A 25002-nucleotide genomic window follows, 5' to 3' on the forward strand; every position below is an offset into this window, starting at 1 on the left:
AATGCATCATAATAGATTACATTTTGTGCATTAGAAACTTCTAACCATGAACACCAAAAACTAGTTCATGGTACAGTTTGTGCAACTCACAGTCTCACAGTTAAGACATCTGGTTTCATTGGTTAGGGTTCCCTGGAAGATCTCGTGAACCCAAGTGAGGTCAGGCTTATCTGGTTCCGGCAGTTCTAAGCTCCCATTCTGCAGCTTGCCATTCTGGTTCTCCTGTTTCTTCTCTTCCTGCAGCAGGTCGGCAATAGTGTTGAGAAGGTAGTTTAGGAACTCATGGGCATCCTGTTGCATGTAGTTATCAAACAGTTCTGTATAAGTCAATGACACAAAGCAGTGATTTACAGCCCAATTTTATGGAATGCATTGATTAAAATTCCAAGTAGGATTTATTCATGTATTTATTAATGGAAAAACTTTGTCTGATAAGTATCACCCTAGAAGTCTGGCAACCAATCTGACAGTTGACAATCCCTAACCTGTTACTTTTGTTCTTAATGTGCGTATCCACTAGCAGACTGTGAAACGAGTGAACGATTACAACATTGTAATCGTGCAGTTGTTTCACAGTCTGTGCTGTGCCTACACTGAGCGATCAGTCATTCAGTGTAGGCACAATCATCCCCTAACATGGACAATATCTCGTTATCGGCAGATTGACCAGCATGTTCGGGCGATGATAGATGTCACAAATGACCAGCGGGAGCGCGCACTGCTGGTCGTTTTTTACATTAAGCTGCCCGATTTGTGCCCGATTAACAAGCGATTGAAGGATAACGATGTCGTTATTGTTCAAATGCTCTGTTTAATTGGGTAGTGGGGTAATTTTTCTTCAACTGCAGTCAGGATTTACACATTTTATAAACCATGAAATACTTTGAATGAGAACGGTTACACGTTTGCATAATTATGTAGGACTCAGGTCTCTTTTGCTGGCCCATTGCAGGGTGCTGGTTTTCTTCTGTTCCTATCTAGATTAACTCCTCCTTTACACGTACCTGTGATGGGCCAATAAAATGATTATAAGCAACTTCCATGTTGTCAATCACTGTACTGATGCATCTGGCAGGAATGATGATCAGTGTAGTGCCATATTGGAGAACCTAGGGTGGCTCCAGGTGAGTTGGCTCTCAATTTATAAACACAAATATATGTTATATTGAATATATTACATTGTGGGGCTCTTAATGTGTATTCTCAAATATAAATGAAAGCGCTAATGTAAGCAGGTGGTGGGAAAAATGTATATAGGTGGTGTATATAGCTCTTAATATGTATTCTCAAATATAAATGAAAGCGCTAATGTAAGCAGGTGGTGGGAAAAATGTACAGTCAGGTCCATAAATATTGGGACATTGACAGAATTTTAATATTTTGGCCTCTATTCACCACCACAATGGCTTTGAAATGAAACAAACAAGATGTGCTTTAACTGCAGACTTTCAGATTTAATTTGAGGGTAATTACATCCAAATCAGGTGAACGGTGTAGGAATTACAACGGTTTCTATATGTGCCTCCCACTTTTTAAGGGGCCAAAAGTAATGGGACAAACTAAAGAATCCTAAATCTAACTTTCACTTTTTAATACTTTGTTGCAAATCCTTTGCAGGCAATTACAGCCTGAAGTCTGGAACGCATAGACATCACCAGACGATGGGTTTCATCCCTGGTGATGCTCTGCCAGGCCTCTACTGCAAATGTCTTCAGTTCCTGCTTGTTCTTGGGGCATTTTCCCTTCAGTTTTGTCTTTATCAAGTGAAATGCATGCTCAATTGGATTCAGGTCAGGGGATTGACTTGGCCATTGCATAACATTCCACTTTTTAGCCTTAAAAAACTCTTTAGTTGATTTTGCAGTATGCTTCGTGTCATTGTCCATCTGCACTGTGAAGCGCCGTCCAATGAGTTCTGAAACCTTTGACTGAATATGAGCATATAATATTGCCCGAAACACTTCAGAATTCATTCTGCTGCTTTTGTCAGCAGTCACATCAACAATAAATACAAGGGAACCAGTTCCATTGGCAGCCATACATGCCCACGCCATGACACTACCACCACCATGCTTCACTGATGAGGTGGTATGTTTTGGATCATGAGCATTTCCTTTCCTTCTCATTACTCTTCTCTTCCCATCACTGTGGTACAAGTTGATCTTTGTCTCATCTGTCCATAGTATGTTGTTCCAGAATTGTAATAGCTTTTTAGATGTTGTTTGGCAAACTCTAATCTGGTCTTTCTGTTTTTGTGGCTCACCAATGGTTTACATCTTGTGGTGAACCCTCTATATTCACTGTTGTGAAGTCTTTTCTTGATTGTTGATGTTGACACATATACACCTACCTCCTGGAGAGTGTTCCTGATTTGGCCAACTGTTGTGAAAGGGTTTTTCTTCACCAGGTAAATAATTCTTCTGTCAACCACATCAGTTGTTTTCCGTGGTCTTCTGGGTCTTTTGGTGTTGCTGAGCTCTCCGCTGCGCTCTTTCTTTTTAAGAATGTTCCAAACAGTTGATTTGGCCACACCTAATGTTTTTGCTATCTCTCTGATGGGTTTGTTTTGATTGTTCAGCCTAATGATGGCTTGCTTCACTGATAGTGACAGCTCTTTGGATCGCATATTGAGAGTCAACAGCAACTGATTCCAAATGCAAATGTCACACCTAGAATCAAGTCCAGACCTTTTACCTGCTTAATTGATAATGAAATAACGAGGGAATAGCCCACACCTGTCCATGAAATAGCTTTTGAGTTGAAAGTCCCAATTACTTTTGGCCCCTTAAAAAGTGGGAGGCACATATAGAAACCGTTGTAATTCCTACACCGTTCACCTGATATGGATGTAATTACCCTCAAATTAAATCTGAAAGTCTGCAGTTAAAGCACATCTTGTTTGATTAATTTCAAAGCTATTGTGGTGGTGAATAGAAGCCAAAATATGAAAATTCTGTCAATGTCCCAATATTTATGGACCTGACTGTATATAGGTGGTGTATATAGCTCTTAATATGTAAGAGCAGTGGCACCTTGATGGGGCAGGTAACTATCATATATTTGCAAATGTGTGTGATGGAGTACTCTGCATTTATTATTATTATGTAGGTACGATGCATGTCTATTTTGCTGGCCCATTGCAGTGTGCTAGGGGAATTGGCTTGTTTTTTTTCTTGTCTAGATTAAACCCTCCCTTATGAGTACCTGTGATAGGCCAATAAATTGGTTATGAACAACTTCCACTTTGTGCATCACAATTTTGCATAAAGACTTTTGCAGGTAACCTTTATTTAAAATCTTGGTAATCCACTGATGTAATCCAAGATGCAGATGTAGGAAGATTTAATCCAACAGACTGCATACACCTTTAAAGTTTCCAAACAGAGTTCTGGGGGCTTAAGTAATAACGCGCAACTTCATGCCGCTGCGGGAACTCCTGCGGTGTTACCGTATTTTTAAAGCGGGAATCATTTTAAATGGCAAAATCAGCTTGGTTTTGCCTCTAAAATGATTACCGCTTTAAAAATACAGGAAGACTCGCAGGGGTTCCTGCAGCGGCTGGAAGTGGTGAGCTATTACATAAACCCCCTGGTGTGAATACAAGCACACCTCGTCTACGGTGGTATAACGGTCCTTTACATTTGCATAATGAGAACAAATGGATATCTACACAGTAAAAAAAAAAAAAAAAAATTTTTTCCCTTGGGAGATTTATTTGAATATGATCAGAGAAACTAAAATTCAATGTACCGTATAAACTCAAGTATAAGTCAAGCCGAATATAAGCCGAGGTACCTAATACCCCCCTGGTAGTGCCCCCAGTAGTAATACCCCCCCCTGGTAGTGACCCCAGTAGTAATACCACCCCTGGTAGTGCCCCCAGTAGTAATACCCCCCCCTGGTAGTGACCCCAGTAGTAATACCCCCCCCTGGTAGTGACCCCAGTAGAGAGATGTAATATAAAAAAAAAAAAAACACTTACCTGAAACCCCGCTCCTGGTCCCAACGCTGCTACTGGATCCTCCGGCCCCTTTGCATTATGGGCGAGACGTCGTCATGACGATGTCTCTCCCATTATCCACTGCGGGAGCCGGAAGATGGCTCCCGCAGTGGGAGCAGCAGCAGCCGATGAGAGTCTGACAGACTCTCATCGGCTGCTGATTACAACAAACACACAGCTGCCGGCTCCGGTGGCTGTGTGTTTGGCAGTGTGTAGTGTTGACCAAACTCCGTCCGGTCAGCGCTACACACGCGGTGCAGCTGTGTCGCAGAGACACAGTCTACATCGCGGCCCGCATGGTACGCTACTAAGCTGCGTACCATGCAGGCATCACTCGAGTTAAAGCCGAGGGGGTGCTTTTTCAGCACAAAAAATGTGCTGAAAAACTCAGCTTATACTCGAGTATATACGGTATATCTGGGATTTATAGTTAAGGTGCCCACACACTAGGCAATATTTTACACGATCAGCCCGATTCCGACGCATCAGGACGACAGATCGTGTAAAATATGTCCTAATCGTGAGTCTCCACTCACGATTACGATGCCTATGTGCATAACCGCTAGTCGTACATTGCATCTTCAGATCTTGCCTGCTGCAGGTAAGATCTGAGAATCTCAGTCAAGATGCACTGGAAATAGTACAGGATGCACGATAGATCGTGGGTCAATTTGGATAGTTTTTAACACCAAATCGTGTCCCACGACTGCCGGGGAAGAAATCGGACACAATATCGGATCGTGACCTGAACGCCTAGTGTGTGGGCACCTATAGTATTCCTCAAATTTCCCATTCAGCAACATTTTAAATTATATTACAATATGTTTATACCCTGTAAACATTTTAGCTACTAGTTCCATGTTCTCCATCAACTCCTCTTTTCCATATTGGTTAATAACAAAGATTTGCGATGCAAAGCAGAAATAAACACTATTACTTTATTACATTCATTTCTCCACTAGAGGGTGGTGTTGTTCATGAAATGTATGAATACGATCCCTATTTATCACATAGAATTTTACGGTTAATTTAAAGAGCACCTGTCGTCTGCATACAGTTGTACCACTACCCATTAGACTGTAAGAATTTACAAGCAGTACCCCCTCTACCTTCGTGTCAGCTACTCCGAGTCTACCCTGTATGTCCTTATGCTAGGTTTTATAAAACAAAGAGGCTAGCTGGCCAAATGAGGATTTCATTCACTTGAAGGTCAGCTAAATAAGATGGATACAACCATGTCTGGTGGTTTACATGCAAGTTTGTTTAAGGAAAGCCAATATGGGAAACCACCTAGTTATCATATTTAAACAAACCCACTAAAGGTGTGAATAAGTATGCCCAGAAATTAGTAATCTCCTATTGGCTGTAAAGAAAACGATGATATTCAGCCGGCACTCAGACCTATTACTGAAGAAATCAATAAAATAACTTCCAAGACTAAATGTACTCTGTCTACTTATAAGGCAGTCTAGGCCGTATGGGAATAATATTCAGGCTTTAGTAAGTAATCTCTTCTGCCCTAAGGTTCTAGTAACACTCTGGTAGTGCGACTGGATCAGGTCAGTGTCTAAGGGCTGCAGTAACTGCAAACGCACATGGCAGAATTTTGGGAAAATATAACAATTCAGGTGAATGGGAGGCGCACCCTATATAAATTTGGTCATCATACATAAACATTATTTTAGCGGTTTTAATAAAGGTGTATAAAGGAGCCAATATTTCTTCATGAGATATTATTAAGACATGTGCAGCGGGAAACCAATACTGTAATAAGTGACAGGTAAAATGTTGGTGATCACTATATGACAAGTTTAAGCTGTAACAGGAACAATGAATAGGTCAGGAATAGGGGTGGATCCGGAAGCAGCAACCTTCACTTCTGTCACATGCAGACAAGGGGCAGTTATCCGCTTGTCTATACTGACTATACAGTGAGGTAAAGAGCTGCATCTAACTGGGAAATTAGCAGCCGCTCAGCCTTAAAATAAATTGTATTTAATAAACATGTTGGATAAGCTTCTTAAAAATATTCTCTCTGCTAAAGGGTACGGTATAACAGGTCGACGTCCACAAAGAAGACACCAACATAATGCGGACATTGTGAATCTCAATGTCAACAATGATATTTAAGCCTAACTCTAACAGTAACCCTATTTGCTAGCTAACCCTAAATCAATTAGTCGACATTGACAATGTCAACATTATGTCAGTGTCGACTTTGTGAATGTCAAATGTTGACTTCCTGACTACATCCCCCTGCTAAATAGGTATTGTAGAATGAGAGGATGAGCATATATAAATCTTCATCCTGTAAATAGAAAGATTGTCAGTTCCTGTGCCCAGGACATCACCACTTTGGTAGAAAGTCACTGTCATATGCATCATCGATGATGGTCCTGGACTCAAATCTTTAACAGGTGCAGGTTGGAAAAGCAGCTAAATGCTTCTGAGAGTGTTTTATTGATAAAATCTTCTAAAGATTTCTTATTTACAGCCGATTTTCAAGTCTGTTTGTAAATTTCCCTCAGTGGCAGTCACATAAAAAGCAGAGGATGAAGTAATGCAGGCCTTACCTTCTAATACATTTTCCAAATGCGTCTTAACACTGTACAACAGTAATAAATGATTCTAATATCTGCAATATTAAGCCTACGTTTGCCTTTACTGCACACATGTAAAACATCCACTAAAGGTGATCTGGCCTTTATTATTTACTTACCATTTTCTTTCCTCAATCTGGAGATGAACTTTTTGGGAGGTATAACCCCCACTTTCTTCTTCTGCGTGGCAATGCTGTTAAACAGGTCCGCCAGGCATGTGAGCAAGCTTTCCTTCTTCCGTGGCTGGACCTTGTATGCCAGAACTTTTTCCCGAAACGGGCGACAAAAATAAAGTGCTTGTAGAACAGAATTGCAGTAGCAGGTGTTGCCAAACTGGGAGGCAGAAGACAAAGAAGAAAAAAAAGTCACATTTTTAAATGAAGCTGCTTTTTCTTTTTAAAATGGTTATAAACTAATAAGTGAGTGCATGAGCACTATAGCATGGCTACAGTTTTGCTATAAGTTATATTGACTATTCACTAGGAACCTGAAATAAAACTAATTCAAACGCCTTAGGGCCTAATTCAGCTAAGAACGCATTAGCTATTGCAGCTGGTAACATGGTAGCTCTAATATGGTAATGCAGCAGGAGGAGTCATGCCTCCTGCATGCATTACTGATCCAAGTTGCATTCTAGAACACAACATTAGATCATCAGCGAGACTATCGGCCAGCTAAGTTACCCATGGTCGCCGCAGATGGTAAAAAGAGGCCAGGAAATCTCCGTCAGCCGACAGATACTGGCCTTGTCACTCCCCCATAACAGCAGTGAACTGTTTCGGAAAACATAGCCTTTTGCCGCCCCCCTCCCCGCCCCGAAACGGCAGCAGACTGTCAATCACTGACAGTCTGCTGCCGGACTGCGAGCAGCAACACAGACACGTAGTGCACATGCACAGTATGGGCCTGGAGCATGCGCAGACCCGAACATCGTCTTCTGCTGAATCAGGCCAGTAATTCCTTGCTAAAAATAATTAGTACGCAGGGTAATGCATCAGAATCTTATTAATGTATAATAAAGTGCATATAATAAGGATTGAGGAATGTAGAATATTTCTTGGAATAAATCTCAACAATATATTCTGAGTCAGTCATTGGGAAATATGCATAGCCTGGCAACAGTAATATGCATGTAACTGAAATTAGACATTGAGGTTATTTTTAGTGCTTTCTATTTATAGTGACCACTAAAACACTCTCTACATTCGAAGAGTCTTTAGAACCAAATTCAGTTACAGCTCCAAATTTTCTATCACAAATCATCAGCAACAACATAGAGCTAATATTAGGTTGTAATAGCTGAGACCAAACAGTCAGCACCAGGTGAAAACTGGATATACCCAACAAAAGAAACAAATGTAAAAAAATAAACATAGAATAAACCATATTAATTGCAATCAAAGTAGCCATGACTGAAAGGCCATGTACAGACAGATGGTGGCAGCAGCAGCACAAATACTGCGGGTGCTGTTTAAGTGCCTATAAAGCTACACCTATGATTGTCTTATAGGCTTACTGATGTGTGGTCCATAAGGATACCCATGTAATTTGCAGGTGACAGGCATAACATACCAGGTCAGCATGTGCACTTGCTGCTATGGAAATGCAGTAGCCGGGTTTCAGAGTGCTGAGATCCACAGGCACTTTTGTGTCATTACTACAGTGCATCAATAAAGTATTCACAGCGCTTCACTTTTTCCCACATTTTGTTATGTTACAGCCTTATTCCAAAACGGAATAAATTCAGTTTTGTCCTCAAAATTCTACACACAATACCCCATAATGACAACGTGTAAAAAGCTTTTGAGATTTTTGCAAATTGAATTAAAAAAAAAACCTAAGAAATCACATGTACATAAGTATTCACAGCCTTTGCTCAATACTTTGTTGATGCACCTTTGGTAGCAATTACAGCCTCAAGTCTATTTGAATATGATGCCACAAGCTTGGCACAACTATCTTTGGGCAGTTTCGCCCATTCCTCATTGCAGTACCTCTCAAGCTCCATCAGGTTGGATGGGAAGCGTCGGTGCACAGCCATTTTCTGATCTATCCAGAGATGTTCAATCGGATTCAAGTCTGGGCTCTGGCTGGGCCACTCAAGGACATTCACGGAGTTGTCCTGAAGCCACTCCTTTGATATCTTGGCTGTGTGCTTGGGGTCGTTGTCCTGCTGAAAGTCGCCCCAGTCTGAGGTCAAGAGCGCTCTGGAGCAGGTTTTCATCCAGGATGTCTCTGTACATTGCTGCATTCATCTTTCCCTCTATCCTGACTAGTCTCCCAGTTCCTGCCGCTGAAAAACATCCCCACAGCATGATGCTGCCACCACCATGCTTCACTGTAGGGATGGTATTGGCCTGGTGATGAGCGGTGCCTAGTTTCCACGCCAAAGAGTTATCTTTGTCTCATCAGACCACAGATATTTGTTTCTCATGGTCTGAGAGTCCTTCAGGTGCATTTTGACAAACTCCAGGCGGGCTGCCATGTGCTTTTTACTAAGGAGTGACTTCTGTCTGGCCACTCTACCATACAGTAAATTAAAAAATAGGTGGAAGAGTGCTGCACAAACACACATCAATCAAATATATCGTTAATAGTAAAAAAGATTTTAATACGTAATGATAAAAATGAGAATAAGTACTGGTATATATCCAGATATCTAATAGTGTAGCTCTTATAACACAAAATACATGATATAACACTAACAGAAATCTAAATGATGTATCAAAATGGCAACAACAAAGTAAAAGTAATTTTGATAAAAATTGGCAACAATCTTACACAAAAATATAGTCACTTGTAGAGCTGATGAGATTATCCATATAATTGAATGGAAATAAAAACAGACAGTAGTGTAAATAAGATGTCTTGTAAACTCTGCTGTTGGGTATAACAAGAGGTAGCGTGGCTGTATTGTAGCCTGAAACAGTGTCCACATGAAATTCACATACCCATAAATGTCACCTCCTCGGATGGACAGACCTGTCAGTGCTGTAAATAATGTGTCCTTCGGCAGCACAGTGGGATCGCTGTTCCAGCTGGATGATGACCTATGCGGTCAGCTGCATGATCCGTCTGCTACTGGTGTTGTATCTGTGCCACACTTGTGGGAGCCGTAACCCAGCTGCCAAGTGTTAATGTGGGTTAGAGGGGAAATCCAGCAACACGCGAGTCGTTTTCGGGCACGCCAGGTAGAGCGGCTGAAGAAAGATGTATGAAGCTTAATTTGCGCGATCTCCACGGGGTGGTAGGTAGTAGCTCCGGGGGTGCAGATATGCAGAGTGGGACGTCAGACAGTAAATCCTTAATGCATTTCACCACGAGCAGCGGCTTTCTCAAAAGGCAGAATAGCCTGGTAACTTTATTTATTTACACTCTACCATACAGGCCTGATGGTGGATTGCTGCAGAGTTGGTTGTCCTTCTGGAAGGTTTTCCTCTCTCCACAGAGAAATGCTGTAGCTCTGACAGAGTGACCATCGGGTTCTTGGTCACCAGTTTAGACGGCCGGCCAACTTTAGGAAGAGTCCTGGTGGTTCTGAACTTCTTCCATTTACGGACGATGGAGGCCACTGTGCTCATTGGGACCTTCAAAGCAGCAGATATTTTTCAGTACCCTTTCCCAGATTTGTGCCTCGAGACAATCCTGTCTTGGAGGTCTACAGACAATTCCCTGGACTTCATGCTTGGTTTGTGGTCTGACATGCACTGTCAAGTGAGGGACCTTATATAGACAGGTGTATGCCTTGCAAAATCATGTCCAATCAACTGAATTTACCACAGGTGGACTCCAGTTAAGCTGTACAAACATCTTAAGGATGATCAGTGGAAACAGGATGCACCTGAGCTCAATTTTGAGCTTCATGGCAATGGCTGTGAATATTTATGTACATGTAATTTGTTAGTAGTTGTATTTTTAAATCAATTTGCAAAAATCTCAAAAAACTTTTTACACATTGTCATTATGGAGTATTGTGTGTAGAATTTTGAGGACAAAAATGAATTTATTAAATTTTGGAATAAGGCTGTAACATAAAATGTGGAAAAAGTGAAGTGCTGTGAATACCTTCCAGATGCACTGTATAAAGAGATGGAGAAATTTCCCACACCAAGGTTTAGGGGTCAATCTAATTAGGTGCGAGTCGAGTCCTGCGAGCCGTTCGCACAGGCAACTTGCATTGAAAGATACACTTGCAATCCAATTCCAAACTCACATTGATTTCCTACATGAAATTCAATTTTTTTTCTGCGCACCCCGAGGGTGTAAAACAGTATTTTAAAGGCAAAAATGTCAGGATTTGCTTCAGAACCCCTTGAACACCCCCCAAATGACTAATTAAGCAAATGGAAGTTTTCAATTCGCTTAACTGGGCTAATAATTACGCAATTATTGCTGTTTAATAGAAAAAAAAAAAAAAAACAGCCTCAAATTAGCCCCAAGTCTACTTTTTGTTAGTTTAGGCATCCCAAAATTAATTGAAGCATTTTTTTACTTGAAAAATAAATGTCAAGTTTTTTTAAGATACAGTTAGACAATAATGAACAGTAAGAAAGAAATAATTTAAAATGTAAAAAAAAAACACACATTTTAAAAGTAGCGTCAACTTACCACAAAATCACTTTTTTGTACTTTTTGGCATTTTTCTATTTAATTTGTGATTAAATGAAAAGTTAGCTTTCTCTGAATTTTCTTAAAAAAAAAAAAAAAAATGCACAAATCATCGTCTAAAAACCTCCAGTACTTTCCTTATGCCCACTAACAGCCTCTTATATGATTCTGCTAATGAAACTGTCACTTTTTTTGGGGTCCAGGATGGTCTCCCCACTTTTACATGCCCTTCTCTCAAGTCAAATGTTAAAGAAAATTTGCACACCCTCACTGCAAGTAATGCAAACTTACATTTCTAATTGGATTTCACATTTCTCTGGAGTGCGCACTCATGTGACGTTTGCAAATTTTACAAACCAAACTTGCACCTAATTGGATTGACCTCCTAAAATTAGTGAGACAAATAATTTTCTACGCGACATCCACCAATTCTTTATTGTAAAGACATTATGGGGGAGATTCAATTAGGCTTCAATTAGGGTTTACCCCGCAGCTAACTGAAAGCGCAGCCTGATTGAATTAGCTGCGGGAACCCCGCGAGCAAAGCCGCAGAGGGTGGATTTTACTCGTAGCCTCAGGAGCTGCGAAGGAGGAAAAATCTGCATTAAAATGCAAACTCTGCATTTTAACACATAGTGAAACCCATGTATTCCAGCACTTTGCGCAGAATCTTTGGGTTAACGCATGTTAACCCATGGTTTATCACGTAGGGAAAAGGCTGATTAATTAAATCGCTCCAGGCGTGAAATCCTGACCTTTTCACAGCGTGGCAGACCCAGAGCCTAACTGAATTCCCCTGTATATGGCAGTTTATATTGGCAGTGCCACTTACTTGACTCAAACATACATATAAACCACAAAAGGAGTAATTTGAAAAAGGTGCACTCAGGTCCTCTCTTATTAACAAAAAATAATGAACATTATTTTAGTGAATATGCTTTAAAATAATGGTTTCAGACATGTCATACAATAATTATATAGTAAGTGACCAGGTTGAAATAAAAGATATATATTTTATTTTGCCTACAATTTGTATTTAGATACTTTATTTACTGCTGTATAGTTTGCAATAATGTGTCCTAAATAAGCTTCAATTAAGAATTTTGTGAAAAGAAAAAGAGTTGATCAGAAACTGCTGTGCAGTTATTATTCAATAAAGTCTGTATATGTGTGCGCTGTTGCAGGATAACAAATATAAACAATAACTTTCTTATTTAATTCAGTGACATAAAATAATAAATATCCATAACTTGACTAAGCAGCTGGGGACCTATGCTGTATAAATCACAGTAGGAGTATGATAAGTAGATCAAATTACGCATACAGTGATTTATACAACATAGGTCCCGAGCTGCTAAAGCCAGGTACACACTAGACCAGTGGTTCCCAAACTGTGCGGCGCCGTGGCACCCTGGGGTGCCTCGGGACTCTTACAGGGGTACCTCAGGTTGGTGGTCCAGCAGCAAATCAAATTATTTATGGTCAATGTAATTGTAAATATGTGGACAAACAGAAGCACAAACCTGTTCACCACCACATAGCTGAACCTAAGGATGACAGGTAAGCACAATTAGCACTTCACTTTACGAATTTTTTTCTGAATCTCTCAATAACAAACTTAAACTTAGGGGTGCCGTGAAAACAATTCTGTTACTCTAGGGTTCCGTGATTCAAAAAAGTTTGGGAACATCTGCAATAGATGATATAATGTCCAATCCGGCGGATCAGGTGCCATATCGTCCAAATCGGCCATTGCGTTCCGGCTATGTAGCTGACGATGCAAGCTCCCGGGCGATGTCAGCGACATCGTCCGTCGCACCGTGCTATAGTCAGCGGGGGCCATGCTGCCGAATGAAGCATTCCCCCCGCCGTCTCTCCCGGCATCCTGCCCCCGCCGGGTTCCGCTGCCCTATGATATCGTGCTGGGTATAAATCGGCTAATTAGTACCCAGCATTGGTCAAGGTTTGTACGATTAACAACAAAGTATCCTTGTTTTATTTAAAACAATAAAGAAAGTGTCTGATCATCAAGCGCTGTCTCTTTATTGCTATATAGCAGATATAATTTTATGTTACTGAATGAAATATAAAACACTTTTAGGTGCACACACATGTAACGATTTTTTGAACGATTTGTCGTTAACGATGTCATTATCGTTCAAAAAATTGTTCAGTTTCTGAGTTATAATGATGAACGAAAATCGTTCAAGCGTGCTCTCGTTTGAAGTTTATCGTCCTTTTCAGACTGTCCAACATAACGATTTTCATTAAGGGAAGGAACAATTTTCGCACATCGTTGTAAAAATCGTTCATTACACTTCAAAAAAGTGTTCACTTTTTCAAGGGAAAATCTGACAGATAGTAAGAGTTATGGTATAACATACCTTTGTTAACTGTTTTTCTTCAAGGTCCATGGGGTCCACAGCAAATACGTTGGGGGTATGTGGTTGGAGTGATCCAGGCACTAAGCAGTTAAACGAGCTCTGAGCTCCCAGGATGCCCTGGGTCCTCCCCACATATACCCCGCCCCCGGCTATAGGCAGTCAGTTCGTTACAAAAGCCCAAGCAGGAGAAGGCAAAGAATAAGAAGGAAGAACCCTTGTTCTCTAGACCAATCTCTCACAGCAGATGGAACTCACAGAGATACAAAAAAGATTACCCAATAATACCAGGTGAGTTAGGGTGGGTGTCCTGTGGACCACATGGACCTCGAAGAAAGACAGTTAACAAAAGGTATGTTATACCATAACTCTTATTTTCTTCTTCAGGGTCCATGGGGTCCAGAGCAAATACGTTGGGGATGTCCCAAAGCAGTTCCCCTAAGGGCGGGGACGCTCCTGTGTCTCGGAAGAAAGGAGAATCCTACGCCCGAAGGAGGCATCCTGAGAGGCAAAGGTGTCAAATGTGTAGAATTTGACAAAGGTGTGGACGGAAGACCATGTGGCTGCCCTGCACAATTGTTCAGCAGAGACACCCCGGCGGGCTGCCCACGAAGGTCCCACTGACCGTGTAGAATGTGCCGTTACGGAGTCTGGCACCACCAGATTGGCCTGCGTGTATGCCTGAGAAATTGCCATACGAATCCATCTGGCCAGTGTCTGCTTATTGGCTGGCCAGCCATGCTTATGACAGCCATACAGCACAAAAAGAGAATCAGACTTCCTCATGCTGTTGGTACGATCCACATAAATACGTAGCGCACGGACAACATCCAGAGAAACCTCACCTACCGAGAGGCCTGTAGTCTGAAAAGCTGGGACCACAATTTCTTCATTCATATGAAAATAGGATACCACTTTCGGAAGGTATCCCGCCCTAGTACGAAGTACCGCTCTATCCCAATGGAATATTAAAAAGGGAGAGCGTAAGGAAAGAGCTGCCAAATCAGAGACCCTATGGGCAGAGGCGATAGCGAGAAGAAACACTGTCTTCGCTGTCAACCACTTGAGGTCTACTGATTTCAGGGGCTCAAACGGCGGAGCCTGTAGAGCCTTGAGAACCAACGTCAGATCCCACGGGCTACCGCAGGAACAAAGGGAGACTGAACCCTTACAACGCCTTGAAAAAACGTCCTCACATCGGGCAGTGGAGCGATTTTTCACTGAAACCAGACCGAAAGAGCAGAAACCTAAACTCTCAAGGTGGCCAGACGGAGCCCCCGTTCTAAACCAGTCTGAAGAAAGGAAAGCACTCTAGAGACCCTAAATACTTCAGGGTCATATCTTCTCAGTTCACACCACTGAAAAAAAAGAGTGCCAAATTCTATAATAAATGCGGGGCGAGGCAGGTTTACGTGCCCTCAACATTGTCTGTATTACCGAATAAGAAAACCCCCTTTTTCCTTAGGACGGAGGCCTCAAGAGCCATGCCGTCAAGACAGATGAGGCAGACCCGGATACAAGCAGGTACCCTGTATTAACAGATCTCGCCTTAGCGGAAGAGGCCACGGAGTGTCTATGGAGAGACTGTAGATAGGTGAACCAATGGTGTCTGGGCCACGCCGGAGCTATCAGTATTACCGTACTGCCTTCCTGCTTGACCTTTCTGATGACCCTGGGAAGAAGAGCAAATGGCGGAAACAGATACGCTAGTCTGTAATCCCACCTAGATGCTAGTGCGTCTACAAACTCGGCCATCGTATCCCTGGTCCTGGATCCATATCTGGGCACCCTGTGGTTTCCCCTTGAGGCCATGAGGTCTATTTCTGGAAGACCCCATCTGTCCACGAGGCTCTGAAATACTTGTGGATGCAGAGCCCACTCTCCGGCATTTATCTCCTGCCGACTCAGGAAGTCCGCTTCCCAATTTAGGACCCCTGGTATGAACACGGCTGATATTGTCGGAAGGTGCCGCTCCGCCCACACCAGAATCTTTGATACTTCTGCCATGGCTGCCTGACTCCGTGTGCCTCCCTGATGATTGAGGTAGGCTGCCATGGTGAGATTGCCGGATTGTATTTGAACAGGTCTGCCCTTTAGAATTCCCCAAGCCTGTACCAGTGCTCTGAGTACTGCCCTTAGTTCCAGGATATTTATAGACAGAAGACTGTCTGCTTTCGTCCATTTTCCTTGAAACGTGTGCTGACCCGTCACCGCCCCCCAGCCGTGAAGACTGGCATCGTTTGTGAGAAGTACCCAATCTGACACCTAAAATGGGCGACCCTGGTTGAGACTGCACGTCCGCAACCACCATGACAGGGATAACCGAACCTCTGGTGAGAGATGGATCATCTGAGATTTTATTGAGCGGTACTCCCCATTCCAGAGTAAGAGAATCAACTGTTGCAATGGTCTGGAGTGAAACTGGGCATATTCCACCATGCTGAAGGTGGACACCATCAACCCCAGCACCCGCATTGCCGACTGGACATACACCCGCCTGTTGTGAAGCAATCTGCATATCCGCAACTGCAGGGCCGCAATCTTGTCCTCCGGCAGATACATCCTCTGAGCCAAGGAGTCCAAGCGTGCCCCCAAATGTACCATCTGCTGCACTGGAAGAAGCGACGACTTCTTCCAATTTATGACCCAGCCGTGACTGTGCAGACAGGAAACAGTTAGTCCCAGATGATACCGTAACTCCTGTGGAGCCCCAGTAACAGATCATCATCCAGGTATGGCAGAATCCTGACGCCCTGGCGTCTGAGACATGTCATCATTCATGCCATAACCTTGGTAAAACACCCGAGGAGCTGTCGACCAAGCCAAAGGGCAGTGCCAGAAACTAAGTGTTAGTGCCCTACCGCAAACATCAGAAACTGCTGGTGGGACAGGGTGATTGGTATATGCAGATACGCATATGCTGGATATCCAAGGACACCATAAAATCCCCTGGTTCCATTGCCAACACAATCGACCACAGTGTTTCCATAGAAAACCTGGGCACTCGGATAAATGTGTTGAGCCCTTTTAGGGTCAAAATAGGCCGGTAGGACCCATTTGGCTTCTGAATCAAAAATAGGTTGGAATAAAACCCTTTCCGTAATTGATTCTCCGGAACCGGGACAATGACTCCTGATATTAGCAGGGATTGTAGCCTGTTGAAGGGCTGAGGCCTTTGCAGAACCTACTACCTGGGTTATGCAAAAGAACCTCTGGGGAGGACTTCTCCAGAATGTCAGGGCGTAGCCCCGAAAGACCACTTTCCGAACCCAGGCGTCTGTTGTCATGAAATGCCAGGCATCTGAAAACCGAAGAAGAAGTCGGCCTCCTAACCTGGGGTCCCCCTGGGGGAGGCCCATCCCATCAGGCCACTGGTTTATCCTGGGACCCGGAAGCCGGACGTATGTTCGGCCAGGGTTTCTTGGACAATGGTTTTCTGCCAGAGCTGATTCTAGATGAGGGCTGACCTCTGGCCTTTCCCTGCAGCCGAAAAGTCCAAAAGGATGACCGTCTAGGTCTGTCCAGATGATGATGGTAGTCCCGCCATTTTAAAGGCTGCCACCATAGCCACAATCTTGCCTAGTTCCGTGCCAAACAGAATACCTCCCATAAACGGAAGGGATTCTAGGGCCTTCTTGGACCCTGCATCCGCTTTCCAATCCCTTAACCACAGGGCTCTGCGTGCCACAATCGAGACAGCCGATGCTTTGGAAGACAGTATACCAGCATCCAATGCTGCATCTCCCAAATAAGACGCTGCCTCCCTGACATAGGAAATAATCTCCAGCTGTTCCTTGGACACTTCTGGCAGAGATGCTGCCAGTGTCTTCATCCATTCTTCAATGGCTTTGGAAACCCAAGCCGTAGCCATAGCTGGGCGAGTGGCCGCTCCTGAGGGTGAGAATACTGCCTCGAGAAAGGCTTCAAGTCTCCTATCTTTGAAATTATTAGAGAGGAAGCAGACATTATGGCAATGTGGCACTCTTTACCAGATATGCAACATGTGCGTCTACAGATGGCGGAATGTCCCATTTGGCACACTCCTCTGATGGAAATGGGTAAAAGGTTGCAACCTTTTAAGTAAGCTGGAACTTCCTATTCACAGTATTCCATGCTTCCCCCATAAGCTCCGACAGGTGCTCTGATTTGGGGAACTCAGCACCGACCACTCTCTGGCGCTTAAATACTGGCGCCTTTCTTTGCGGTGGCTCCCCCTCATCTATGTTCAGTACAGCTTTGACTGCACTAATTAAAAAAGGTACATCTGCTGCAGAAAAATGATCTTCATCTTCTCCGGAGAGAGACTCCTGAGAGGAATTATGTACCTCTTCCTCCTCAGAGGATGTACCAGAGTCTGTGGCCTGGCCTGCGTGAAGGGCCGAACGCCTTCTGGTCTTTGGCTGCATTGATCTAACGGCTTGTAGCGGTTGCTGAAAATGACGCCATGCCTCGACATGAGTGCGCATACATGTCCATCCAAGATGGAAACATAGAGGGCATAAACATAGCCGGCTACACCTGCTGAGGGAGGGTACCCAAAAACTGGGGCCGCTGGGGCTGCCAATCGTTCCGCCACTTGTGCCATAATCTGGAAAAAAGCAGCCCAAGGGAGTTCTGGTCCAGAGGCTGGTAAATTTGACTGATGTGGTGATTCTTTGAAACAGTTACCACATAATCCATTTTGTATGAAATTCTATAGGGATAACCCCACTTTGCAGGCCATACATGACACCAGCACAGGGGCTTCAACCACCTGTCTTTCAGATACTTTAAACATAACAATGATTTCTTATGCAAAGTTCTGAGCACACGTGATTTTGTTTCACCCCAACTACCCCACACACCTGTAGTAGAGGGTTATAGGGAGAAACAGCAGTGATAGGTTATAACTGACAGTTATTCAGACATAAAAGGCAGTACCACACACAGCAGACTTCAAATTCTCAAGCAATGCATAAAATACCATATATGAGCATATGCAATTTTTTAAGCTCTTTGGGCCTGATTGAGATCCGCTCGCGAGCGCACTGACCTCACAAGCGGGTCGATGTTTGGCCCCTGCGCATGCGCCGCCTCCGGCATGCGCGAGCCCCAGCGAGCGACTAAAGTTCAGTCGCTCCGTGGCTCGCTACAAGACCAGGTGGCTGTCGAAGTTGATTGACACCTCGCCCCGTTTTTTAGGCAAAGAGGGGTGGAGTGGCTGCACAAACGCAGGCGTTCCCTTAGGAACGCCTGGCGTTTGTGGGCGGCCCTGCTGACATCACTCGTGATGTCAGTAGTGGACTTCCTGCTCTATTAGAGCAGGAAGTCCACTCGGGCTTGCCGGAGATGAGATCCTACCACAGGGTCTCGTCGGAAAGCCCGATGGTCGCAATAATCGCGACCATCACCAGGCCACTCGCACAAGCTGTGGGTGGTCACCCACAGCTATGCGAGCAGCCTGAAGGCAGAAAATAAAATAAAAAATCCGCCCTGATTCAGAGCGAGCACTCGCAAACAGCGAGCGCCTCTGAATAAGGCCCTTAGTCCACTACGAACAGTCTCAGGCCTAGTAGGATAGAGAGCTCTGTAATAACCTGTCACCGTGTGAGAGGTGTACAGTGAGACTGATCCAGCCTCCTGAGTGTACAGCCACTGAGAGCACCTGAGAGTAATCTCTGGCTGACTGATATAGAGGGAGGCTAGGAGGAGCAACTCAGACGCAGGAACCTTAGACTGGGCCGGCGTGAGGGTTGGGGGAGGGGCCGCCGGGGAGAGCGAAGCTCCCCTATGATGCATGGATCCACCCAGCACACTGACATGGCCGCCACCAACTAGTCCCCAGCTGTCAGGAATTCCTCACGTCCCGGTGGCCTAGTGTGGGAGACAGTTTACCTGGCTCCTCACTGCAGCGTTCCCCCGGCCAGTCTCCACCGCTGGGGCACGGACCGCCACGTGGTTCCGGCGTCAGCAGCCACCGAAACCACCTTACCTGCATCCCCATGTATACCAGTTGCAGTCCAGGGCCCTGCGCCCCTACCGAAATCACTGGCTTCACACCAGTATTGCGGCACCGGCGGGGGTAGATGGAGCCGCGACACGGGCGTCTGACGGACGGTTAGCTGCTTCAGTTCTCTCCTCAGTCAGCACATGCCGCTTGCTCAGGAGGAGAGTGGGGTAGGAGAAAAAAAAAAAAAAAAAACTCTCTCTCTTGTATTCGTCTCTGAGAATGCTCCTGCAGTCCCACTGTCCATGTGGTGCCTTCTCGCACCAAACAGAACAACTGACTGCCTATAGCCGGGGTATATGTGGGGAGGACCAAGGGCATCCTGGGAGCTGAGAGCTCGTTAAACTGCTTGGTGCCTGGATGACTCCAAATCACATAACCCCAACGTATTTGCTGTGGACCCCGAAGAAGAAAATCGCTGGTTGCAAAATCGTTACGTGTGTATGCACCATTATTGTATCTGTAATTCTGCATTTATTAATACAGCTCACACCTATACAGACTTTATTGAAATTACATTTCAACCTGGTCAATCACTATATAATTATTGTATGATATAGGTCTGATACCATTATTTTAAAGCATATCCAATAAAACCGTGTTTTTAATTATTTTTTGTTAAGAAGAGGGGATTTGTTCTCTTTTTGTGTTTACATTTGTGTCACTAGCTTACAATAGCCAGATAAAACTTTACCTACTCGGGTTTGATAACCGGACACTAAAAACAACTGGGGATTCTCAACAGAAGTGACTAGATTTTACAAACCTTTTGAAATTAATAACTTTCCAGGTAATGACTGAAGAGTTAATAGTGAAGTGTGTTAACTGACTGAGTGGTTACTGTATTACAGAGCCCCTGATGAAAGACAACTTTATAAACTGTCCAGGGAAAATCATTTCTTCCTCCAAGCCTCACTGCTTAATTATTTCTTGTGAGTCCCCACTTATGCAAGCAGCAGAGAAGCTATAGGATGCATACGCCTTTGCCCCATTTAAGAAACAACTTAGTGTAAGAGACTTAGTAACCCTCTGCAACGTAAATGGATGCTCTTTAAGGGGTATTTCGCCATTAATGGGTCTAGCCAAACTACTACTGACAACAGACTGTCACAATCACAGCAAAGCTGACCCTAGTACTGGAAACCTTTATTGGAGACATGTTGGACAGGAAAATTATGTTAACACTGGCCGAAATTAGTCAGCATAATAAAAATTATTGTGATCTGTGCTGAAACTGTGCATACAGCAGCTCGTTCAATTTGGGGTTACAACAATAGTAATAACAAGCGCTATTGAATAAAAGCATAACAATCTATCTTTTTAGTAAAAATTGGATATACAAGTTGAGTCTCCCATATCCAAAATGCTTGGGACCAGGAGTATTTGGTTATCGGAATATTCCGTATTTTGAAATAATTGCATACCATAATGAGATATCTTGGGAATGGGACCCAAATCTAATCACAGAATGCATTCATGTAATATATATACCTTATACACACAGTCTGCAGGTCATTTTATACAATATTTTCAATAATTTTGTGGCTCAAAGAAAGTTTGTGTACATACATGAATTTCATTTATGTTTCATATACACCTTATACACACAGCCTGAAAGTAATTTTATACAATATTTTTAATAATTGCTTAGTTTGTGTACATTGAACTATCAAAAAACAAAAGGTTTCACTATTTCAGTCATGCTAAAAAAAATCCGTATTTCAGAATATTTGGATATGGGAGACTCAACCTGCACCAATGTTTACACTCTTTTTAGATCCAGTGGTTGAAGTGGGAGATATTAAACGTTTTAGACCACACTATGGTCTAGGTGAAGACACATGTCACTGGCCCTATCTGACCCTACTTTTGTGCTGGTGATGTTCTTCCTCCTAGGCAGCACTGGCAGGCTGTTCCATAGTGATGACCGGCGTTCCCCGGCTTCTTCTCAGCACATGTGGTAGTGATGGCGCACCGTGATGACGTCAAACACTTGGGCCTGGTGGTCGGATTTTCGTAATTCCGGTCTTGGTTAACACTTGTGATAGTGTTGCCACTCTACTCTCCAAACAGTTTCACACCGGACTGGTGCTTTTTGAAGGATGTGGGAATGCTTCCAGGGTTTGTTCAAATACTAAAAAAAAAAAAACTTTATTTAAAACGGAAGTTTAAAACAGGAAATGCAGAGAAAAACACCTGTTTTAAACGGCTGTTTTTCTCAGCATTTCCGGTTATAAACTTCAATTTTAAATAAAGTTTTCTTTAGTATTAAAGCAAACCCTAGGAGCATTCCCACATTCTTAAAAAGCACCAGTCCGGTGTGAATGGAGTGGAGTGGCAGCATTATCACAAGTGTTAACCAAAGTCAGACTGCCAGGTCCAAGTGTTTGAAGTCATCAAGGTGCGCCGTCACTACCGCATGTGCTGAGAAGAAGCCGGGGAACGCCAGTAACTGCTATGGAACAGCCTCCCAGAGCTGCCTAGGAGAAAGAACATTACCAGCACAAAGGTAAGGTCAGATAGGGCCAGTGACGTGTGTCTTCACCTGGACCATAGTGCAGTCTAAATCGTTTAACATCTCCTGCTTCAATCACAATATGTATATTGGTATATCCAATCTTTACTAAAAAGATAGAATGTTATGCTTTTGTTCAATAGTGCTTGTTATTACTATTGTTGTAATCCCTAATTAGTCAGCAACTGGCTGTATAGCCAGAGAAATAATCTAACATGTGATCCAATGTCCGCTGCCTTCTCTCCTGCAGCTCAGTGACTACTGGGGCAGCTACTTCAGGAAATGGATAGGTGTGCCATTATAGTGCTAATACTACTAAAAGGGACAGACCTTACAACCAGGTAATCAGCAAACAGCCATGTACTGTAACTGTACAATAAAGCTATAGTATACTATATAAATTAACAATGTGGAGGCCAGAGAGAAATAAAGAACAGTGAAACAAGTTAAGGAAATAATAAAAAAAAAAAAAAACTTACATTGACCAAGCCAAAATAATGTTCATTTACAGGAAATTGTTCTGGGCCGATCTCTTTTTCCAATGTTGAGGCATTGGTGCCCTGTGGAAAAGCAACAAAAAAAAACAAGTTTATTTTAGGCAACACACAAAAAAAAATATTTGGAAGAGTGCAAAATACTAGTAATCTGTAGAAAAGGTTCTGCACACAGCAGAATACCAATACATTTGTACAGCCATGGCCAAAAGTTTTGAGAATTACACAAGTATTGATTTTCACAAAGTTTTCTGCTTCAGTGTTTTTAGGCCTTTTTGTCAGATGTTACTATGGTATACTGAAGTAAAATTACAAGCATTTCATAAGTGTCAAAGACTTTTACTGACAATTACATTAAGTTTATGCAAAGAGTCAATATTTGCAGTGTTGACCCTTCTTTTTCAAGACCTCTGCAATTCGCCCTGGCATTCTGTCAATCAAATTCTGTGCCACATACTGACTGATGACTGCCCATTCTTGCCTAATCAATGCTTGGAGTTTGTCAGAATTTATGGGTGTTTGTTTGTCCACCCGCCTCTTGAGGATTGACCACAAGTTCTCAATGGGATTAAGGTCTGAGGAGTTTCCTGTTCATGGACCCAAAATGTCGAAATTTTGTTCCCTGAGCCACTTAGTTATCACTTTTCACTTATGGCAAGGTGCTCCATCATGCTGGAGAAGGCATTGTTCATCACCAAACTATTCTTGGATGGCTGGGAGAAGTTGCTCTTGGAGGATGTTTTGAAGTTGCTCTTGGAGGATGTTTTGGTACAATTTTTTATTCATGGCAAAATTGTGTGTGAGCCCACTCCCTTGGCTGAGAAGCAACCCCACATATGAATGGTCTCCGGATGGTTTACTGTTGGCATTTACTTGGACTTCATGCTTGGTTTGTGCTCTGACATGCACGGTCAAGTGTGGGACCTTGTGGGACAGGTGTATGCCTTTCAAAATCATGTCCAATCAACTGAATTTACCACAGGTGGACTCCAATTAAGCTGTAGGAACATCTCAAGGATGATCATTGGAAACAGGATGCACCTGAGCTCAATTTTGAGCTTCATGGCAAAGTCTGTGAATATTTAAGTACATGCGATATCTTAGGTTTTGGGGTTATTTTTATTAAATATGCAAAAATCTAAAAAAAACTTTTTACGCGTTGTCATTATGGGGTATTGTGTGTAGAATTTTGAGGACAAAAATTAATTTATTCCATTTTGGAATAAGGCTGTAACATAAAAAAAATGTGGAAAAAGTGAAGCGCTGTGAATAATTTCCGGATGCAATGTATTTTGGGGAAATCATCTGTTCCCCATAAAAAGCCCAACTGACACTGGAAGTCAATATAGAAGTGTATTAATAAGCCCTAATAAAAAGTATTTTGGGTTCCTTCATTGAGTCAAATTACTGTTATATGCATATTTGCATAAGTGTTGAAAAAAAATGTAAAGCCATTTATTTTGGAAGTTAAATTGGAGGTACATTAAAATGGGTGTTAGTATATTTCTGTGGCTATAAAGTTCATTTTTACAATGTTTTAAAAATACACCTGCTGCAGGCACCTGCAAACCTAAAAATACCTGTAACACCCATACAGCCCCCCAAAATACCTGACCCAGTACTTTAAACCCATAACATGTCATTTTAGGGGGGAATTAAGCTAATTTTACAATTTTCTTGCCTAGTCATTATGGGAGCGGGAGGATTATTTTGGGTCAGTGTCCAAAGGGTTCTGAACCAAAGTTCCCACATTTTAAGGTAAAAATAGGGATTTTGCACATTTTTTCACCTGCCTCCGAGGTGGTGAAAACTTTTTGCCTATGGGGTTTTCGCAAGTGCGAAAACTCCGGGAATTGAATAGCGCGATACTCTGGTATGCGCGAAGAGATCACATTGGCGAACGCTTTTCGCCAAACGTGACTTTTCGCACCGAACTGAATTCAGCCCTTACTTGTAAAAGTATCAAATGTAGGCACGCAATGTCACAAAATAATTTGTGCTACACTTTGTAATTTCCTAAGTGGCCTTACAGTCTCCAGAGGTGACAAACAACTTCCTGCTGCTAATATTTGGCTAACAACAAATTGTCCACCCACAAATGGAGAACCGTTTACCCAGTCTGAAAGGGATGCCGCAGTAAAAGGTAAAATGCAACTTATTGTTCATGTAACTTTTAAATGATTTCCAATCAGTATTATTTCCATGTAACGGAATCTAGTTTTATTTTTACTGGGAAATAACAATAGCTGTGGAGTAGACAAAGCAGACTTTTAGAAGAAGCAATAGCCCTAATATAAAAAAATAATAAATGACATTTGGTAGATAATGCCACTTCCCACGTCATACAGTTTCTGCATTAATAAGCAGGGGCATAGTGAGATAAATCCCATAGGCTCTCTCTATAGATAGGGAAGGAGC

The 25002-nt window shown here is 42.9% G+C and overlaps 1 protein-coding gene across 1 annotated transcript in view; it reads right to left on the minus strand.

Annotated features, from left to right (window-relative positions):
• The window catches only part of LOC148507860 (ubiquitin carboxyl-terminal hydrolase 12-like), a 76383-nt gene that overhangs the window by 16469 nt on the left and 34912 nt on the right, over positions 1-25002 (minus strand). Inside the window, exons 2-4 of the mRNA XM_088445506.1 lie at positions 22570-22650; positions 6720-6933; positions 91-317 (exon numbers count right to left, since the gene is read on the minus strand). Coding sequence (XP_088301632.1) covers positions 91-317; positions 6720-6933; positions 22570-22650 — 522 coding nt within the window. The remainder of the gene's footprint in view (positions 1-90; positions 318-6719; positions 6934-22569; positions 22651-25002) is intronic.

The sequence above is a fragment of the Taudactylus pleione genome, unplaced genomic scaffold, assembly GCF_031769625.1.
Source record: "Taudactylus pleione unplaced genomic scaffold, aTauple2 ptg000381l, whole genome shotgun sequence".
Taxonomy (NCBI): Eukaryota; Metazoa; Chordata; class Amphibia; order Anura; family Myobatrachidae; genus Taudactylus; species Taudactylus pleione.